Source organism: Drosophila subpulchrella, unplaced genomic scaffold (assembly GCF_014743375.2).
Source record: "Drosophila subpulchrella strain 33 F10 #4 breed RU33 unplaced genomic scaffold, RU_Dsub_v1.1 Primary Assembly Seq354, whole genome shotgun sequence".
NCBI classification, from domain to species: Eukaryota; Metazoa; Arthropoda; class Insecta; order Diptera; family Drosophilidae; genus Drosophila; species Drosophila subpulchrella.
The window spans coordinates 6,323,901-6,341,528 of NW_023665577.1; the positions used below are offsets into that span (position 1 = coordinate 6,323,901).

At 37.5% G+C, this 17,628-nt stretch overlaps 4 protein-coding genes across 5 annotated transcripts; 3 read left to right on the forward strand and 1 right to left on the reverse strand.

Annotated features, from left to right (window-relative positions):
• Window positions 1-469: 469 nt before the first annotated feature.
• On the reverse strand, window positions 470-17,440 carry LOC119560487 (methionine--tRNA ligase, mitochondrial). Its single transcript, XM_037873951.1, has 6 exons — window positions 17,272-17,440; window positions 16,927-17,207; window positions 16,125-16,547; window positions 15,682-15,946; window positions 2,834-3,031; window positions 470-2,063 (listed from the first exon to the last, which is right to left on the reverse strand). Exons 1-6 carry the CDS (start codon window positions 17,363-17,365, stop codon window positions 1,585-1,587), a joined length of 1,740 nt encoding a protein of 579 aa, XP_037729879.1. The 5' UTR covers window positions 17,366-17,440; the 3' UTR covers window positions 470-1,584.
• Window positions 8,305-9,172, forward strand: LOC119560488. Of its 2 annotated transcripts, XM_037873954.1 has the most exons (4): window positions 8,305-8,563; window positions 8,626-8,800; window positions 8,911-9,005; window positions 9,058-9,168. In XM_037873954.1, exons 1-4 carry the CDS (start codon window positions 8,360-8,362, stop codon window positions 9,118-9,120), a joined length of 537 nt encoding a protein of 178 aa, XP_037729882.1. In that variant the 5' UTR covers window positions 8,305-8,359; the 3' UTR covers window positions 9,121-9,168. The 2 variants fall into 2 exon arrangements, with proteins under 2 accessions (XP_037729882.1, XP_037729881.1); XM_037873953.1 differs by having other exon boundaries at window positions 8,306-8,563; window positions 8,911-9,172.
• LOC119560490 lies at window positions 10,702-11,458 on the forward strand. The gene is made up of 3 exons (XM_037873956.1): window positions 10,702-10,959; window positions 11,030-11,198; window positions 11,261-11,458. Exons 1-3 carry the CDS (start codon window positions 10,738-10,740, stop codon window positions 11,347-11,349), a joined length of 480 nt encoding a protein of 159 aa, XP_037729884.1. The 5' UTR covers window positions 10,702-10,737; the 3' UTR covers window positions 11,350-11,458.
• LOC119560489 lies at window positions 12,964-13,928 on the forward strand. The gene is made up of 3 exons (XM_037873955.1): window positions 12,964-13,216; window positions 13,287-13,455; window positions 13,518-13,928. Exons 1-3 carry the CDS (start codon window positions 12,995-12,997, stop codon window positions 13,604-13,606), a joined length of 480 nt encoding a protein of 159 aa, XP_037729883.1. The 5' UTR covers window positions 12,964-12,994; the 3' UTR covers window positions 13,607-13,928.
• Window positions 17,441-17,628: the final 188 nt, after the last annotated feature.

Below are 17,628 nucleotides of genomic sequence, written 5' to 3' on the forward strand. Positions count from 1 at the left end.
TCCTCAACTTCAGCAACTGCACTGCAAATTGCAAGTTAACTGGGCCCAAAAGCCCGCACATTTTTGCGTCCTAATTGCCAAGCTGGGCCACATTGAGTGGGTGTAGAGGGTTAAGCGGCGGTCTACGGCAGAATGGAGTTAAATTGTTGTTTACCTGCAGCTGGTGGCGGCGGTAATGTCTGCAATTTACGTGCAATCAACAGAAATCCGTGATGGGAAGGGTACTGAATTTTTTAAACTAGTTAGGGATCCATTATTACTTAAAACTCTAAAAATTAATTAAGATATATGTATTACAAAGTCTACTCTTGTTTTATGCTCTTACTTAAACATGGAATCCAATTTATAAAAGACTAGAATTTCAAGTAGACTGCTGTTAATTAAAATTTAACAAATATTATTCAAAAATCAAAATTTAATTATGGAGAACCTTATTTAAAAATCGTTCATATTTTATTTTTTATTTGTATTATATTTTGTAGCTTTACATTTTTTTTACAATTGATTTAAAATTTTAAGTACATTTCTAAGCAACAAATCTACAAAGCAGGTGCAACTCCTTGGGTTCTTCCCATCACCCAAGCGGAAAAACAGATAGTTAAAGAAAACCGCAAACTCTTGGCCAATGATTCTCGACTTCTGGGCTTGAGACTTGATTGATGCCGTGTGCGAACTTCGAGGGGAAATCCTAATTAAACTATTTCCACGAAGCGGATCTGGCTTTGGCTGGCGGGTAATCTAATCAGCTTTGTCTACTCCTCTGGGCCAGCCAGCCATGGACTATAATGGCTGCACTTGACTCGGCCCTCAGCCACTCCACTCCCATATGCACTCCCACTTAAATCGAGGGCCACATAGCCATTTATTTTGATTACCCTGCTCGTGGGGTATTTTAATGGTGCGCTTACTTTTCTCTACTCCTCGCTTTTTTTTGGGCTGGCCCGCGGAAATTAAAATAAATTAACAAATAAAAGTCTGGCCTCAAGTTTGGGCTTGGCGGCCTGGCCTCAACCTGTTTGCCAATTGAAGGCCATAAATAACGTCCCATCCTTGCCACCTGATGCTGACTTCAATTACGCGTAATAAATTACAAAGGAATATGAGACAGCGATGCTGCTGACGGCACTGCTTTTTCCTTCCTGCACATAATTAAGTGGATTTTAATGAGACTCGAAGTGGGAGCCAGCGGTTCGGAGTTAGCCGAGTTGTTTGCCCTGCGTTTTCGACTGCCTGCACTGGTTTACAAAGGCTATTGGCCAAAATATAGCAAACAGAATTGCTTAACACAAAATAGAATACTTTTTTTTAGCATATAGTGGCTAGTCTTTCGTTATATTCTTTTACAAAATGCACACAAAAATTAATTCTTTGAATATTAAACACATCTAAAGTTATTTTCCGATCTAGGCAAAACAAACATAAACAAATTATGTTAGGTATATAAATTTAGAAAGTTAAATTATAGTACATTTATGTGTTCCTTGCCAGAAAAACCTGATTTATTGCAGCCCAGTGTTATTAGGCCCTCGCAATGAATAAATGTCGCCGGTGGCTTGGCTTTGGAATCAGTTTGTTACGCCTACTTCAGGACATTGTTTCGCGGCGCTCCTTCTTCTTCGATTTGCTCCGCTTGGCTGGCTGTGGCTTCTGCTGCTCCTTCTCATCCTGCTCCTTGACGACCTTCTCCTCGAGAATCCGCTGGAACAGCAGCGCACTGGTTTGCCCATCCAATTGACGGCTCCCGCCGAGACTCGCGGGACTGGTGGCAAGACTGTGGGCCAAGTGATTCCAGCCACGTTGTGCGGTGGGTATGCTCAGCTTATCGAGCAGCCGCGTGGCCAGCTGGGGAATTATGGGCTGCAGCACAATGCCGCAGAGCCGCAGAGCGTCCATTGTCATGGCGATTATGGTCTCCAAACGGGGTGGGTTGGCATCCGGAGCGCCCGCCTTCAGCGTCCAGGGTTTGGAGCTCTCGAAGAAGTTGTTGGCCGCATGCAGAGCCGCCATCGCAGTGTCGGCCACCAAGTGGAAGTGATTGCACTCATAATGCGACGCGCATCGCTCTGCAAAATACGAAACATTCAAGGCACTTAAAAAGAAATTTCGAAAAAATAGAGTAGTTAAAAAAATGGTTTGAAACTTTAAATTTTCGTACATTTTCTCGGTTTAAAACCCTTTTTTGGCTTACCAAGAAGGTGTTTAGAACATGTGTATTATTTATCATTTATTTTGTATAACTATATGTGTATCCTATTAAAACCTAAACCTCTATTTAGTAGAAAAAGTATATACAAAGGGCTTTAAAATTAAAAAATAAAGTTTCCATTACTGTTTAACTCAGACTTTTGTGGCTCTATCCCAAAGAAAACTACATATCAAGTCAGCTTATTATGTGGTCTTTTAAAATAGGTAGTTTTATATATATATATGTTTATATTTTTTAGTTCTTTCAAAATTGTAATTTAATTTTTGTTAAAGTGCCTTTCAGCTTTCCACACTTCAATGCCACATTTATGGAAACTTTCTTTAAGTGCACAAAATACAATATAGAAAATGATGGCTTCACTTGGCGCACTTAAAGCCATAAGCTCGCTGGCTTGGCCACACTCTCGAGTGCACTTGCCGCTCGGAGATTGGCCGGAAGTGCTTCGGGCAGATGCGGATGCGGATGCAAACGCAAATGCAGATTATAAACCATCTCTACAGATATCTCTATCTCGAGATGGCGCCTCTTCAGCTAGAGCCTGGCTGCTTAAATATTAAAACGACAAAGCAGCACTCCACTCCACTCCCTGCACTCCCTGCACTCCACTTTCCATTCCAATCCACTCACCTGACAGCTGCAGAAGCGAATCCTGCAGGCGTTTGGCCGCATCCAGGCTCCGGAGGAGATCCGCCAAGTGCTCGGCGTTGGCTGATGGATAGATTTGGCCGGGATTCAGCGACTTGGCGCAGGCACGCGATAGCAGATTGCCCAGGGTGTCCGCCAGTTCCGAGTTGAGGATGCGCTGCGCCTTCACGTGGCTGTAGTCTGTGGAAGCAAACCAGAGAAGACAACTTGTCAGTTTAACCAGCAAAGAGCTACACAAAAAGCGACAGCTGCGCCCTAACAATCAACTTATATAACGAAAAATTAACTTTGAGCATAATGGATTTCTAAAGAACGCCTTATTTTGTGTTCCGCATATTTTAAAATTACTATAGTATACTATACAATCCCAATTAATTTAGTAAGGATACCCTTTTAACTTTAAGTTAAATAGGTGTTGAAAGAAGATTAAGTATATTTACATATTTGTATTCCCTCATTTAATTTGAATTTAATATTTAGATGATTAAGTATATTTACATATTTGTATTTCCTCATTTAATATGAATTTAATATTTAGATGATTAAGTATATTTACATAATTGTATTTCCTCATTTAAAATGAATTTAATATTTAGATGATTAAGTATATTTACATATTTGTATTTCCTCATTTAATATGAATTTAATATTTAGATGATTAAGTATATTTACATATTTGTATTTCCTCATTTAATATGAATTTAATATTCAGATGATTAAGTATATTTACATATTTGTATTCCCTCATTTAATTTGAATTTAATATTTAGATGATTAAGTATATTTACATATTTGAATTCCCTCATTTAATTTGAATTTAATATTTAAGTTCAACCCATACGTATATTTATGACAACAATACTTGAATATTTAAATGCTTATCTGACTACAAACCAATAGGCAAGTTAAAAGAATTGTTTATAGCTAAATATTTTAAAAAGAAAAAAGGTTTTAGCATCTTCAAAATATTAAAAAACACATATTTTTAAAAAGAATCGTTAAAATAGACACTTATTTGTACACAAGATTTTTAATAAGCCGTTCATTTGTACACATTTTTCTTTATTTCAATTATATATATTATGTTTTAATGCTCCTTTCTTTTACGCACATTAACTGCGATAACTGATACTGAAGGAATACAAAATGTCAGCTCAACCTGGTCCACCTGGCGAATGAGTGATATTTTCTTCATCCTTTTAACTTGCTTTTGGCTCGGCATTAACTGCTTACAAATTCACCGTATGCCCGGCCGCCCATTAAGGGGATTAAGCGGAAACAGAGACCGAGGAGTCAGGAGATCCTGTCCTTCGACCAAAGCCTGTTAAGATACAATCCGGGTAACTTAACAACAACAAGGCAAGGCAAGGAAGGGCAAGGCAAGGAGTTTTCCACATTTTCCATTCGCCCCACAAAATGGTGATTCAGGTGGCTTTACGGGAGCAAAGCTGAACACGAAAGGATTTAAGCTGCGCTAATAGTTGCAGAATATTCGCCCAAAGGGAAATTGAACTGAATGAGGGAGATAGTTTGCGGGATAAAAAGAGTTCCTCGGTAAGGACTTGATTCCAGTATAATACGTATAATGATGTGTTCGCCGGGGGAAACTTGAGAAAATTAAGTAGACAAGCAGTGCATTTATTTTATGCACTTGACTAAAAACTGTAAAACAGAACCATAACATGATAGGATTTCCTTGATTTAAAAAGTAAGTATTTTTCAGTATATACTAGAAAAACAACCATATATTTAAACGACATCAAAAAAGTGTAGTTACTATATGAACTCAGCTTGACGGCCTTTTCAAGGATCCTGACTTATATGTTATTAATAACTAAGCCCATTAAAAAGATATAACCTAAGAAAATCTAAGGGTAATTAAATGGATTTCCTTGATTTAAAGTAAACTTTTTAGTATATGCCAGAAAACCTATTATTGTTAATGAAACGACCACACTAAAAAGGTATTTACTATATGAGTTCAACTTGGAGCCTTTTTGAAGGACCCTTACTTATATGTAATTAAAAATTAAGCCCATTAAAATAGTATAACCTGGCAAAAATGCGACAATTGCAAATGGGACCACAAAATACAGCTGCACTTGCATCTGCAGCCTGTGGGTAATTAAAACTGGCAGTGCCTGCTAAGACAATAATCGACTAATTGCTGCTGGCAAGTAATTGCTATTGCTCGAAGTACCGAATTTTGATGATCGGATTTCGAAAAGAAAATAAAACCAGAGCATAACCATAATTCCCAAAGCAAATACACTTTGTTGCTGCCCTCTCAACTTTCTCCTATTTCACCTGAGCTGCCAAATGAGGTTTCCGCTGGCTCTTTCTCTCTGGGGAAATACAACTGCCAGAAAGTGTTGCCCAAAACATTAATTTGTTACGCAACTAGAAGAAATACAGCAGAAAGTTTCTCACCCGCCCAAAAAGGCAAAAGTCCGCTTGTCGAACGAAATTCAAATGAAAGAGTGTCGAGTTGAGTTCGTTGGTTTCCCCAAATCAAATTCATGCCAAGTCACCTGGCATGTGGAAAATGGGAATTGTTATAGGAATTGCAGCTACCTCGCAGACTTACAATTTTGATAACAAAGTTTTCCAATTTTAATAGTTTTGGGGTAAACATTTAAACTTAATAATCTATAATTTTGAAGAGATTAAAAAAGTTTAAGCGCAACTAAATTATCTTTAAACATAAAAAAGATAAGTTTTTAATAGTTTCAAATGCAAGTCCTAGAGAAGTTATTTCTTAAACAAAGAAATTAACCCTTTTTATAATCTAGTAATTTATGCTATCCTTAAACAATATTTAAGCTATTCTTTTTTTGAGGAAGTAGGTATATTTAAAATTCAAAAAACCAATCAACTAGGGTAACCGTAAAGTCATCTGGCCTTCCATTAGTTAACTGAACCGTTTGGCAGGCTTTTCATTTTGAATGCATTGAATTTTGATGGCATCGCCAACGTTTGCCTGCCGTTGGCCAGAAATGCAATGTGAATAGCTTCAAACTTTATTAGCGGAGGACTGCCAATCGAGTATTGCTTTCTAATGAAGACGTTCGAAGAGGCCCCGCAACACGTGTTGTATTTTGTATGTGGCATTACCTGGCGGAGCTCAAGTCCATAGAAAAGTCCGGGCAACTCTTAACTGCTTACGTGAGCAGCTGCAAATTGTGGAAAAAAGCAAAAGTTGCTGACGGCACGAGGAAGCCGTATACAACACTTGCCACCGACTTTAAGCACGCTGCACATGCTGCCACGTGACCAAAGTGGGCGGAGGTGCAAGTCACCAGGAGCAGCAGGATGTGCCATCCCTTCCTCAGACAAATGGAGGCGCTCTTCCTGGCTACAGTAATATAAATAATACTTTTTTACGTGCCCCAAGTGCTGCACTTCGAGTGCGGACTGTTGCCTATTTGGCTGCACCTTAAATAACTTGAATAACTTGTCGCTGCTCCACTTTTGCCATCGCCTGCAGGCAACTTTGACACCATTTTGCCCTGTTGCCCTGCTGTCCCTATTTTTCAACAGCATAACTTGGCTTTAAGTGCAGGGGATGGCCCATCAAATATTTAACAAGCCTCTCTGCAATCGGAGACAGCCCGACGGAGGTGTCAGGCAAATTGCCCGGGCAACACGGGGCGTATGGGTTATGTGCCAAACACACTAATTTCTTGTCTGCCCTTTAGCAGAATCAGTTGCCGGATCGGATGGACAGGTCTGGAAAAACGGTGAAACTTATGGGGTTAAATAATCATTCAAGGGGCCAAAGGGGCTAGGCCAGGCAAAAGGGTCTTTATTATGCAAGAATTTAGCAAGGGACTATGCAGATAAAACGTAACTTTGCCAATTTTATATCGCTATTGGTTACACACGTGCAAATAAATATGAAATATGACTTATTTTAGCCGAAAATCAAAAATAATGCACGTTATTTGGCGACTTAAATTTAAACCTAATTTAACTCTGGAATCCCAAATTATTAGCTTCTATAAGATCGTAAAAAAAATAAATAAATTCAAACATTAAAAAATATATTTAAATTTTTGTTAAGCTTAAAAAATTCCATTCCAATGCTTAATCTTTTAAAATCCTGTTGCTATGGTTTATTTGTATTCTATAGTTTATGAGCTGGATTTTTCCCAGAAGATGCTTTTTTTAAAGATGATGATTTATACTCTTAAAGAGAGTACTATAACTTTGTATAGAACCAAAACACCCAACACTTCGATCAAAGTTAAAACTCTTACTTTTTTTTATTTATTTTTTTTTTGCTCTTCTAAATTTAAAATTTTGTACTCATATCATTTTGGTTATATTTTAATTCGTTAAATATGCAAGGGTATCACAATTTCGATTTGCCAAAGCTTACTTCCTTTTTCTTTCAATTATAAAATGTAGCCCATATATTTATTTTTCGATCATTCTTAATTTTAACTTAGCTTCTATAAGTACTCCTAAAATGTCGACCGCTTTCGTTTTAAGTTTATTTCTCTTTTTGAACTCTGCTTTGGCTGTAAAAATACCGTTTTCGAATTGCGATAAATACTTTTCTTACACAACGGTGAAAGACGGAAATGAGTTCATAGGCATTTTCACGGCAAATAAGGCACACTTAAAGAAATTTTACTGGGAGGCAAAGTTTTCATCTATCGGCGCAGATTTGGTAATTATGGGCCATAATTAGTGATACAAAATGATTCAATTGGCTTGTCTTTAAGGACGAAGTCGGGATCCTCAGGCCTTATCCCTCCGAAGAGGGGCTTCTCGCCAATATTCAGTATGGACACCCTGCCCAGATGTACGTAAAGTTCATAAACATCGTCAACGAGCTGCCCCTGCTGACTCATTTCGCACTTAATAACGAAACCCTGTGCACCAACACTAAGTGTGAGTAACAAATTCTAAGTATTGGCATAATGACTACTACATATTCTTTCAACAGATGCACCTCCCTCGACCTCTGTACGCGTGGCACAGTCAATTCTAATTAATTCACCTGACTGATAAGGAACACAAATAAAAATTTGCAATATAAGATCTTAGATTACACTTTTAGCAGGGCTGGGAACTACTTTAAAACAGGCCCTGAACTATCTGATTTTCGCCCAAAAGATGATTCACACCGCCAACACTTATTTTTAGTTTATAGTTATTCAAGTTTACTTTTGTTGTAAGCATGGTATACTGATGCTGGGCTTAAAATTACAAATATAGACAATATCTATTTTCATAAAAAGAAAATTATATTAAGAAAACACATTTTCAGGGTTCACAGCCCTGATACTCAGTTTATTTTTATTGATATGAATCATCCAGCCTTGTTTTTCAGATTGCCGACTATTTTGTAATCTACAACCCAGAATACAAACTTTATAAAACCCTTGAGATCAGCATTGGCTTATAATCGCAAAATCACTGTTTACATTTTATTATCGCGAATTAGGTCGAGGCTCAGTTTTCATTTAACCTCTATCAACACCGGTTCGATCAACCGAAATGTCAATCCTCCATTTATTTTGTTTTTGGATAGCCCTGGACTCTGTGATCACCGGATGGGTTTATCCCATTCAAACTTGCCCAGAGTTCGAATTCGCATTCGATGCCAATGGAGAAAATCCTATTGGGCTTTTCACGGCACCCAAAACAGGCGTTTCTCAATTTAATTGGACGGTAGAATTCAGTTTTCACGGCTGTGTAAACGTAAGCTATGCTTTGCCTAGTGATTTACTTGAGTTTAGAACCACCTCCTTTTTTCTCACAAGAATGCCATTTCCGTCTTCGAACCATATCTCAACGATAGTAAGATCAAAAACCAAATAGAGAATGACTCGCCTGCTCAAATGTTTGTAGGTTTTAAGGAAGAAAATATGTATCCATGGCTACCCAGGATGACACTTCTAAAGCTAAATGGGAAAACCCTGTGCAGCACAGAGTTACGTAAGTAAAAAAGAAGGCATAATCCTTTAAAATTTGAATGAAAACTTTTCTTTCTACAATTCTTTATCTAAGTTTATATTTTTTTCGGTCTATTATATTTTTTCACACAGATCTTCGATGCTATTCCCTATATACCCTAACTCGAAACTGTGCTGTACGTCGAATAAGCCGTAAAATCGTTAATTATCTTGCGGATACCGCAAAAGTATTTAGCTGCGATAATATTTATTCAATATATTCTATAATCAATTTTACAGACTGCACAGGTACAGATAGAACTACTGCCTAAAGTGAATGATAGCTTATCAATATTAGCATGATTAATTAAATTGTGCTTGTTCTACTAATAAAACATTGTAACTAAATAAAATGAATTAGAAAATAAGCATGTTAAACATGTTCCTTATCAATATTTGTATGTTCAACTTTATTATGACCTATCATACACTGATACCAACATTACAATAATGAAATAGCAAAAGTCTGTGATAAATAGGTAAAACCCAGCCATAACAAGAAAGGAAGTTAACTTCGGCAAGCCGAAGTTTGTATACCCTTGTATTAATTTTAAATCAAAGTTCTTAAAAATAAAAAAAATTTTATATTCCCAATAGTATAAGATAATATGTAAAAAACACCGAAGCTATGATTTGTTTCATATTATTTTCGCACCAATTTTCCGATCGTTCCTATGGCAGCTATATGAAATAGTCGTCCGATTTTGATAATTTTAAATTCAAAATTCAGAACTAATTAAAAAATGTTGAATGGAATTTTTTAAATTTTCTTTGGGATCACCGAAGTTACTTTATAATAATCTTAACTTTTTATTGCAATTGTATTTAAAGTTCGCTTTTTGTTTTGTACACCATCTGTCCGACCGTTTCTACGCAAACTAGTCTTTCAACTTTAAAGCTATCGGGCTGAAACTTTCTCAAAAGTCATTTTCTTTCGCAGGTAGTATATAAGTCGAAACCAGCCAGATCGAACAACTATATCTTATAGCTCTCATAGGAATAACAGAAAAATTTTTTTTTAATTATAACTTTGGTGTTTTTTAACCTATAACCCCCTACGCTAGGAAATAACATTTTTTGTATTTCTGAATTTAAATTTCCGTCTGTCCGTCTGTTCGTCCGTTTCTACGCAAACTAGTCTCTCAGTTTTAAAGCTATCGGGCTGAAACTTTCCAAAAAGTCTTATATCTTTTGCAGGTAGTATATAAGTCGGAAACAGCCGGATCGGACAACTATATCTTATAGCTCCCATAGGAATAATCGGAAAAAAAATTTTAAAAAATTAAAGAAATATATATCTTTGATGTTTTTTAGCATATAACCTCCTACGCTTGGAAATAACATTTTTTAATGTTCTGAATTTCGAATTTATTTTTATCAAAATCGAACGACTATATCATATAGCTGCCATAGGAACGATCGGCAAATTGGTGGGAAAATAATATGTAACATATTATAGCTTTGGCGTTTTTTGCCATATTATCTTATACTATTGGGGATATCATTTTTTGTATTTTTAAGAATTTTGAATTAAATTTAATATTTATAACTGCCAGGGTATACAAACTTGGGCTTGCCAAAGTTAACTTCCTTTCTTGTTTATTTAACAAATCGAATAAAAACGATATCTATAGCTATTAAAGATTGATTACTAAATTTATTTTGTAAGTGTGCCTGGGGCAGCCATATTATTTACTTGTCAGGTTTTAATAAACGTTTTTTAAATTTGAATAGATTTTGATCAAGAATAAATATTTTTTAAAGTGTTGTAAATACCCTCTGCAAGAAAATAAATAATATGAGTTCGGTTATCAGTCTTTCTTTTGTATACGTATAAGAACATTAGTATATTCGCGTTCCAAGTAAAATGGTGGCACATAATACAATATTTGTCATTCGTCAACCACAATCAGCAGCGAAATGTGTACCACATTTTGGTTTTGCTTTTACGCGTCCCTAATCTCGGTCATAGCCTACTCGATCAACCGAAATGTAGATTTTCCGAAAAACAATTGCGATTTGTATTTTACATATGGAATTATGCACTTGGGTACAACCTTCATAGGAATTTTTACGGCCCACAGGACCGACCTCAATGAATTCTACTGGGAGGCAACCTTCACGGCTCACGGCGCTAACGTGGTATGTATTTAAAATACTCGATAAATGGATGAGAGATGCTCTCAACATAAACTATTCCGACTTTCTTTAGGATCAAGTTGATAATCTCTATCCGTATCCCACCGAAGAAGAGTTTTATGACAAAGTCAGAAAACGAGAACCAGCTCAGATGTACGTGACCTTTGGGAACATTACGAACGAGTTGCCCATGCTGACTGGTCTTAAGCTCAATGGAGATACGCTGTGCAAAAACCAGAAGTGTAAGAAAAAAAAGTGGTAATTTTGAAGAACAATCACTGATTCCCATTAAATCTTTCCACAGATCCACCACCCTCCACCACAACCCGCGTTGCCCGCAGAGTGACTGCCGATCAAATACGTACAGGGTGGACATTTAGGAAAAATAATTAAGTGCAGATAACTTAAATAAAATCACATTTTTGTCGCTGCGTATAATTCCCTGTCCGACACAAAAATAAATACTTCGAGAATATAACTTTGGATACGTATAGACTAGGAATCCCATAGAGTTTTAGTTTTTTTGCTGGTACTTTAATCTTTGGATCAACAATACAATCTGTGTGAGCTAACCTCTCAAAAATGTTAATCTTATTGAAGGTGGAACAGTGTTTCGAGAATTTACAGCGATAAAAATAATGTGCATGCAATATATGTGTTATCAGTTAAGCACGGAAAGAGTGAGTCAGCTTATACAATAAAGCGAAAATGAACAATATTCATAAGAATCATAAGCCAGAATAAGCTGTAGAATTTAAGGTTTTTACGATTCAATGAGGCATTCTGTTTTAGATCAGATCAAGATCATGTTAACTAGCCATGAGCTGAGCCATACAAAATAAAACAAGAAAGGAAGTTAGCTTCGGCAAGCCGAAGCTTATATACCCTTGCAGCTATAATTATTAAATTTAAAAACACAAAAAATGATATTCCCAATAGTATAAGATAATATGTCAAAAAACACCGAAGCTATGATTTGTTTCATATTATTTTCGCACCAATTTTCCGATCGTTCCTATGGCAGCTATATGATATAGTCGTCCGATTTTGATAATTTTAAATTCAAAATTCAGAACTAATTAAAAAATGTTAAATGGAATTTTTAAAAATTTTCTTTGGGATCACCGAAGTTACTTTATAATAATCTTAACATTTTATTGCAATTGTATTTAAAGTTCGCTTTTTGTTTTGTACACCATCTGTCCGACCGTTTCTACGCAAACTAGTCTCTCAACTTTAAATCTATCGGGCTGAAACTTTCTCAAAAGTCATTTTCTTTCGCAGGTAGTATATAAGTCGAAACCAGCCGGATCGAACAACTATATCTTATAGCTCTCATAGGAATAACAGAAAAAAATTTTTTTTAATTATAACTTTGGTGTTTTTTAACCTATAACCCTCTACGCTAGGAAATAACATTTATTGAATTTCTGAATTTGAATTTCCGTCTGTCCGTCCGTTTCTACGCAAACTAGTCTCTCAGTTTTAAAGCTATCGGGCTGAAACTTTCCCAAAAGTCTTATATCTTTTGCAGGTAGTATATAAGTCGGAAACAGCCGGATCGGACAACTATATAGCTTTGGCGTTTTTTGCCATATTATCTTATACTATTGGGAATATCATTTTTTGTATTTTTAAGAATTTCGAATTAAATTTAATATTTATAACTGCCAGGGTATACAAACTTGGGCTTGCCAAAGTTAACTTCCTTTCTTGTTTATTTAACAAATCGAATAAAAACGATATCTATAGCTATTAAAGATTGATTACTAAATTTATTTTGTAAGTGCGCCTGGGGCAGCCATATTATTTACTTGTCAGGTTTTAATAAACGTTTTTTAAATTTGAATAGATTTTGATCAAGAATAAATATTTTTTAAAGTGTTGTAAATACCCTCTGCAAGAAAATAAATAATATGAGTTCGGTTATCAGTCTTTCTTTTGTATACGTATAAGAACATTAGTATATTCGCGTTCCAAGTAAAATGGTGGCACATAATACAATATTTGTCATTCGTCAACCACAATCAGCAGCGAAATGTGTACCACATTTTGGTTTTGCTTTTACGCGTCCCTAATCTCGGTCATAGCCTACTCGATCAACCGAAATGTAGATTTTCCGAAAAACAATTGCGATTTGTATTTTACATATGGAAATGTGAACTTGGGTAGCACCTTCATAGGAATTTTTACGGCCCACAGGACCGACCTCAATGAATTCTACTGGGAGGCAACCTTCACGGCTCACGGCGCTAACGTGGTATGTATTTAAAATACTCGATAAATGGATGAGAGATGCTCTCAACATAAACTATTCCGACTTTCTTTAGGATCAAGTTGATAATCTCTATCCGTATCCCACCGAAGAAGAGTTTTATGACAAAGTCAGAAAACGAGAACCCGCTCAGATGTACGTGACCTTTGGGAACATTACGAACGAGTTGCCCATGCTGACTGGTCTTAAGCTCAATGGAGATACGCTGTGCAAAAACCAGAAGTGTAAGAAAAAAAAGAGGTAATTTTGAAGAACAATCACTGATTCCCATTAAATCTTTCCACAGATCCACCACCCTCCACCACAACCCGCGTTGCCCGCAGAGTGACTGCCGATCAAATACGTACAGGGTGGACATTTAGGAAAAATAATTAAGTGCAGATAACTTAAATAAAATCACATTTTTGTCGCTGCGCATAAAAATCCGACACAAAAATAAATACTTCGAGAATATAACTTATTGGATACGTATAGACTAGGAATCCTATAGAGTTTTGGTTTTTTTTGCTGGTACTTTAATCTTTGGATCAACAATACAATCTGTGTGAGATAACCTCTCAAAAATGTCATTCTTATTGAAGGTGGAACAGTGTTCCGGGAATTTGCAGCGATAAAAATAATGTGCATGCATTATATGTGTTATCAGTTAAGCACGGAAAGAGTGAGTCAGCTTATACAATAAAGCGAAACTTATCAATATTCATAAGAATCATGAGCCAGAATAAGCTGTAGAATTTAAGGTTTTAACGATTCAATGAGGCATTCTGTTTTAGATCAGATCAAGATCATGTTAACTAGGCATGAGCTGAGCCACACAAAATAAAAAAAAATCTTTTGACATGATTAACTCGAGATTTTTTGTAAATGAGGTAGTCTCTATATCAGTTAAAATAAAAATATCTTTAGGGAAAATTGGGTTAAAATTCTGACGTTTATCTACCATTTTTAAAAAAGAGAAAGTAAAGAGGATAGTTTAGTTGCGTTGTAAAAATTGAAAACAGGCTACAAAGATGTCCGAAGAGAGCAACACAATTTTACAAAAGCGCTTTCACCAAACCTGCGCAAGTACTTATAGCAGTCTTCAATGACAAGTTTATGTATTCAAATTTTAAAATTGAGTGACGCCCCAAGGAAGCTGATTGCATCAGCTCACCTCCCCCATTTGCATTTCCTGGGCAACTTTTTCTAACATAACCGCAGATGCTGGTGGTCCTGGCCGTGGTCCTTCCACCGTTTCTGCTCCTCCACCAGCAGCTGTTGTGTACTCAAATACGAAATGCAATTTCTGTGTTGCGGAAGTTTGGCCTGTAATGAAAACTTGAGCATTTAATAATGATGTTGTCCCAGCAGCTTTGTGAATAACCGGATGTCACCTTGGGCCACAAAATCGAATTTGAAGCAAACCGTTTGATGGGGAATAAGTGATTTTTTCACCTAATGGACGGCAGACGGCTCAAATTAAAGTAAATTCATCTGCCGCGTCGCATAAATCATTCATGGCCCGAAAAATATGCAAAATGTGCGCGATGTCGAAGTTTTGTAATTTAATTATGCGACGCCGACGCACTGCTGCAGCTCGCACATTTTTATTGAGCTTTTTTTTTGTTTTTTGGTTTCAATTTGCCGGGCAAATGCAATAAAAATGCAATTAAATTAGCCGCAAGGCAGCGGGCCATAAAAAAAAATTAAAAAGAGAAACATCAACAAGCGCAAATTGAATAAAGGCAAACGTGAAAAGCAGCCGGCTGTCTGGAAAATCCGTCGGAAAAGCAAAGTCAGCAATAATTGAAAATTAAATTTGAAGAGGGGAGCGGCACGCCAGCAATTTATGCAAATGGAAAACCCGAAAAAGGTTGGCGAATCAATCAAAACGCATCCCCATAACACCCAGCGAAGTGTGTTAATTGCTCTCGATAACCCCAACCAATGCCGAACGTAATCATATCTGCCTGTATCTCTGACAATTGATGAATTCCTGATGGGAACTTTCACCGAAAACTGTTTTCCCCATACCATTCCCATCCTTATGCAAATTCTGCAAGTTCGGAATACAAAAACTTTCGAGCCAAATAAACAAAAGTCAGCTCTCGCCTTCGTCTTCGCCTGTTGGACCAAAAACTTTTGGCCAGTTCTCGACTTCAGGTTCCCTTTTCGGTTTGGCAGTTCGGGCATAAAATTGAAATGCAAATTAAAGCAGAGGTAACCATTGCCGTAAAACTAACGACGACAGATGGCCACTCACATACGAGCACTTCAAGGCAACCTCAACAGTTTCGGTTGATAATTTGATGGAAAAACTATTTGAATAACCGCAGGCAGGGCCCTCCTGCCCACAATCCCTAGCCCCGTCCTATTCCTCCCCCTATTTCTATGGTGGTCACATGGCATTGATGCCGCAAAGTGAACAAGCCACAGACATCAAAGGGATTTCGCGGTTTCGATTCACTCACTGCCATCGCTGTGGGCCACGCCCTCCCGCAGTAGGAAGTATCTCAGGCCTTCCATGGTGTACTGGCGGGCTGCCTGGAAGGGATCCACCACGTTGTGCCTGCTCTTCGACATCTTCTGCCCGTCGACGGTCCAGTGCGAGTGGACGAAGAGCTGTCCTGGAGGTTCCAGGCCAGCGGCGAGGAGAAAGGCGGGCCAGTAGATGCCGTGAAACTTGAGGATATCCTTGCCGATCACCTGCTGCGCCGGTGGCCAGTTGGCGGTGTACTAAAAAGGGGAAAAATCGATTTATTTAGATATTTTTTGGAATGTCTAATCCTAAATCTAGAAATACTAATGTTTTTTAAAGTGCTCTTCCTACCAACTACAAAATATTTATAAATGATTATAGCCTAAATACAAATTTTCTCTTTTAAAGAGTGAAAGTTCGATTAACAAAACGTACCCCCTCGTTGGGATATCCCACAGAGCTAAGATAGTTGACCAGAGCATCCAGCCAGACGTAGACTGTCTGTGTATCATCATCCGGAACAGGAATGGCCCAGTGGACGCGGTTGGAAGGACGTGATACCGATACATCCGGCAATGGTTCGCTGAGAGAGTCTAGCAAAATCTTTTCGAACTTGGCCGGCCGGATGCGAGCCTTCTGTTTCACCCAATGGCGCACATCGTCCTGGAATTGTGACAGCCGGAACATGTAGTTGGTTTCCTCGGTCCACTCGACGGGATGCCCAGATTCCAGGGAGTAACGGCTGCCGGTGGACTCATCCAATCTCAGCTGGGAGTCGGTAAGGAAGGTTTCGTCGGACACGCAATACCAGCCGCTGTAGGCAGCCGAATAGATATGGCCTCGTCCGTGGAGTGTGCGCTATGGATTGAAGATATAATAGGTATAAGAATTTAACTTGATTTAGAATATCTGTAAATGAATTTGGTTTGATTAGAGTTTTGAATTATCCCTTATCCCTTCAAATGGTTATAAAAATGTAGTAATAGTATGTATTTTTAAAGAGTTCGAGATAGGTACTAAAAAGTATAATTTAAATTAATATTATACGGTAAAGGATATATGTATACGAAGTAAGAAAATATCCTATGACTTGGTAATACCCCCATTTATGTTTAAAGATATCTAAGAGATATCTGAGCCCTTATGGAGAGTAGCTTAACAACCCATAATATGGACTTGTTAATAGCATATACATAGGTTCGTTCAACCATGGGCACTTGTAATACCCCAATCATACCCAGAAATGGGCCACTGCTCGCTTATGTCGCTCCTCCGTGGTGCGTATGAAGTCCTCCGTCTGGATACTGGCACTACGGAACACCTCCCGATATCGCTCTGATATATCATCGCAATATTTGGGCACGGGAATCCCGTGAAGAGCCGCCGCCTGTTGGATCTTGGTGCCGTGCTCATCCGTTCCCGTGCAGAGGCGTACATCTTTCTCCGGATTCCGCAATCTCTGATAGCGACAGTGGGCATCGGCTATAACCGCCGAGTAGAGGTGACCAATGTGGGGAGCTATTGAAAAGTTGGGATTCCATTCATTAGAACCCTTTGGGATTAATATATGAAATGTGCTCACCTGCATTTACATAAAATATTGGAGTTGTCACGTAGTGCGAACTGTTGTGGCGGGTTCCCAGATACCGAAGGCACTTAAGTCTTCTTATAAGCATGGTTATTACGGCTATATTAATTTAAAACTAAATACAAATATCTTGAGTCGTTTGCCGGTTGATTTTATAACATAGAACAGCTGTTTGAACAGTGATGCCCATCACCCTGCTAACAGTGCGCCTAACAGTGACTTCTTAAAGCTATGTTAAGTTAACAGCGCATAGTGCTGTAACGGTTTCTTAAATTTAAATTTCTGAAAAATTCAAAATAAAGAAAATGAATTTTGAAGAATGATGCACTATTGTTTTATAATTATTAAGTA

What these genes read in the sequence shown, in the direction of transcription:
- LOC119560488 (XM_037873953.1), top strand. Translation starts at nt 8,360, where the DNA reads ATGTCAATCCTCCATTTATTTTGTTTTTGGATAGCCCTGGACTCTGTG. An exon ending in GTTTTCACGGCTGTGTAAAC is followed by an intron (nt 8,564 to 8,625) that starts GTAAGCTATGCT and finishes TTTTCTCACAAG; the next exon opens with AATGCCATTTCCGTCTTCGA. An exon ending in CCTGTGCAGCACAGAGTTAC is followed by an intron (nt 8,801 to 8,910) that starts GTAAGTAAAAAA and finishes TTTTTCACACAG; the next exon opens with ATCTTCGATGCTATTCCCTA.
- LOC119560487 (XM_037873951.1), bottom strand. Translation starts at nt 17,365, where the DNA reads ATGCTTATAAGAAGACTTAAGTGCCTTCGGTATCTGGGAACCCGCCAC. An exon ending in AATATTTTATGTAAATGCAG is followed by an intron (nt 17,208 to 17,271) that starts GTGAGCACATTT and finishes ACTTTTCAATAG; the next exon opens with CTCCCCACATTGGTCACCTC. An exon ending in TTCGCTTCTGCAGCTGTCAG is followed by an intron (nt 2,064 to 2,833) that starts GTGAGTGGATTG and finishes CGTATTTTGCAG; the next exon opens with AGCGATGCGCGTCGCATTAT.
- LOC119560489 (XM_037873955.1), top strand. Translation starts at nt 12,995, where the DNA reads ATGTGTACCACATTTTGGTTTTGCTTTTACGCGTCCCTAATCTCGGTC. An exon ending in CGGCTCACGGCGCTAACGTG is followed by an intron (nt 13,217 to 13,286) that starts GTATGTATTTAA and finishes GACTTTCTTTAG; the next exon opens with GATCAAGTTGATAATCTCTA. An exon ending in GCTGTGCAAAAACCAGAAGT is followed by an intron (nt 13,456 to 13,517) that starts GTAAGAAAAAAA and finishes ATCTTTCCACAG; the next exon opens with ATCCACCACCCTCCACCACA.
- LOC119560490 (XM_037873956.1), top strand. Translation starts at nt 10,738, where the DNA reads ATGTGTACCACATTTTGGTTTTGCTTTTACGCGTCCCTAATCTCGGTC. An exon ending in CGGCTCACGGCGCTAACGTG is followed by an intron (nt 10,960 to 11,029) that starts GTATGTATTTAA and finishes GACTTTCTTTAG; the next exon opens with GATCAAGTTGATAATCTCTA. An exon ending in GCTGTGCAAAAACCAGAAGT is followed by an intron (nt 11,199 to 11,260) that starts GTAAGAAAAAAA and finishes ATCTTTCCACAG; the next exon opens with ATCCACCACCCTCCACCACA.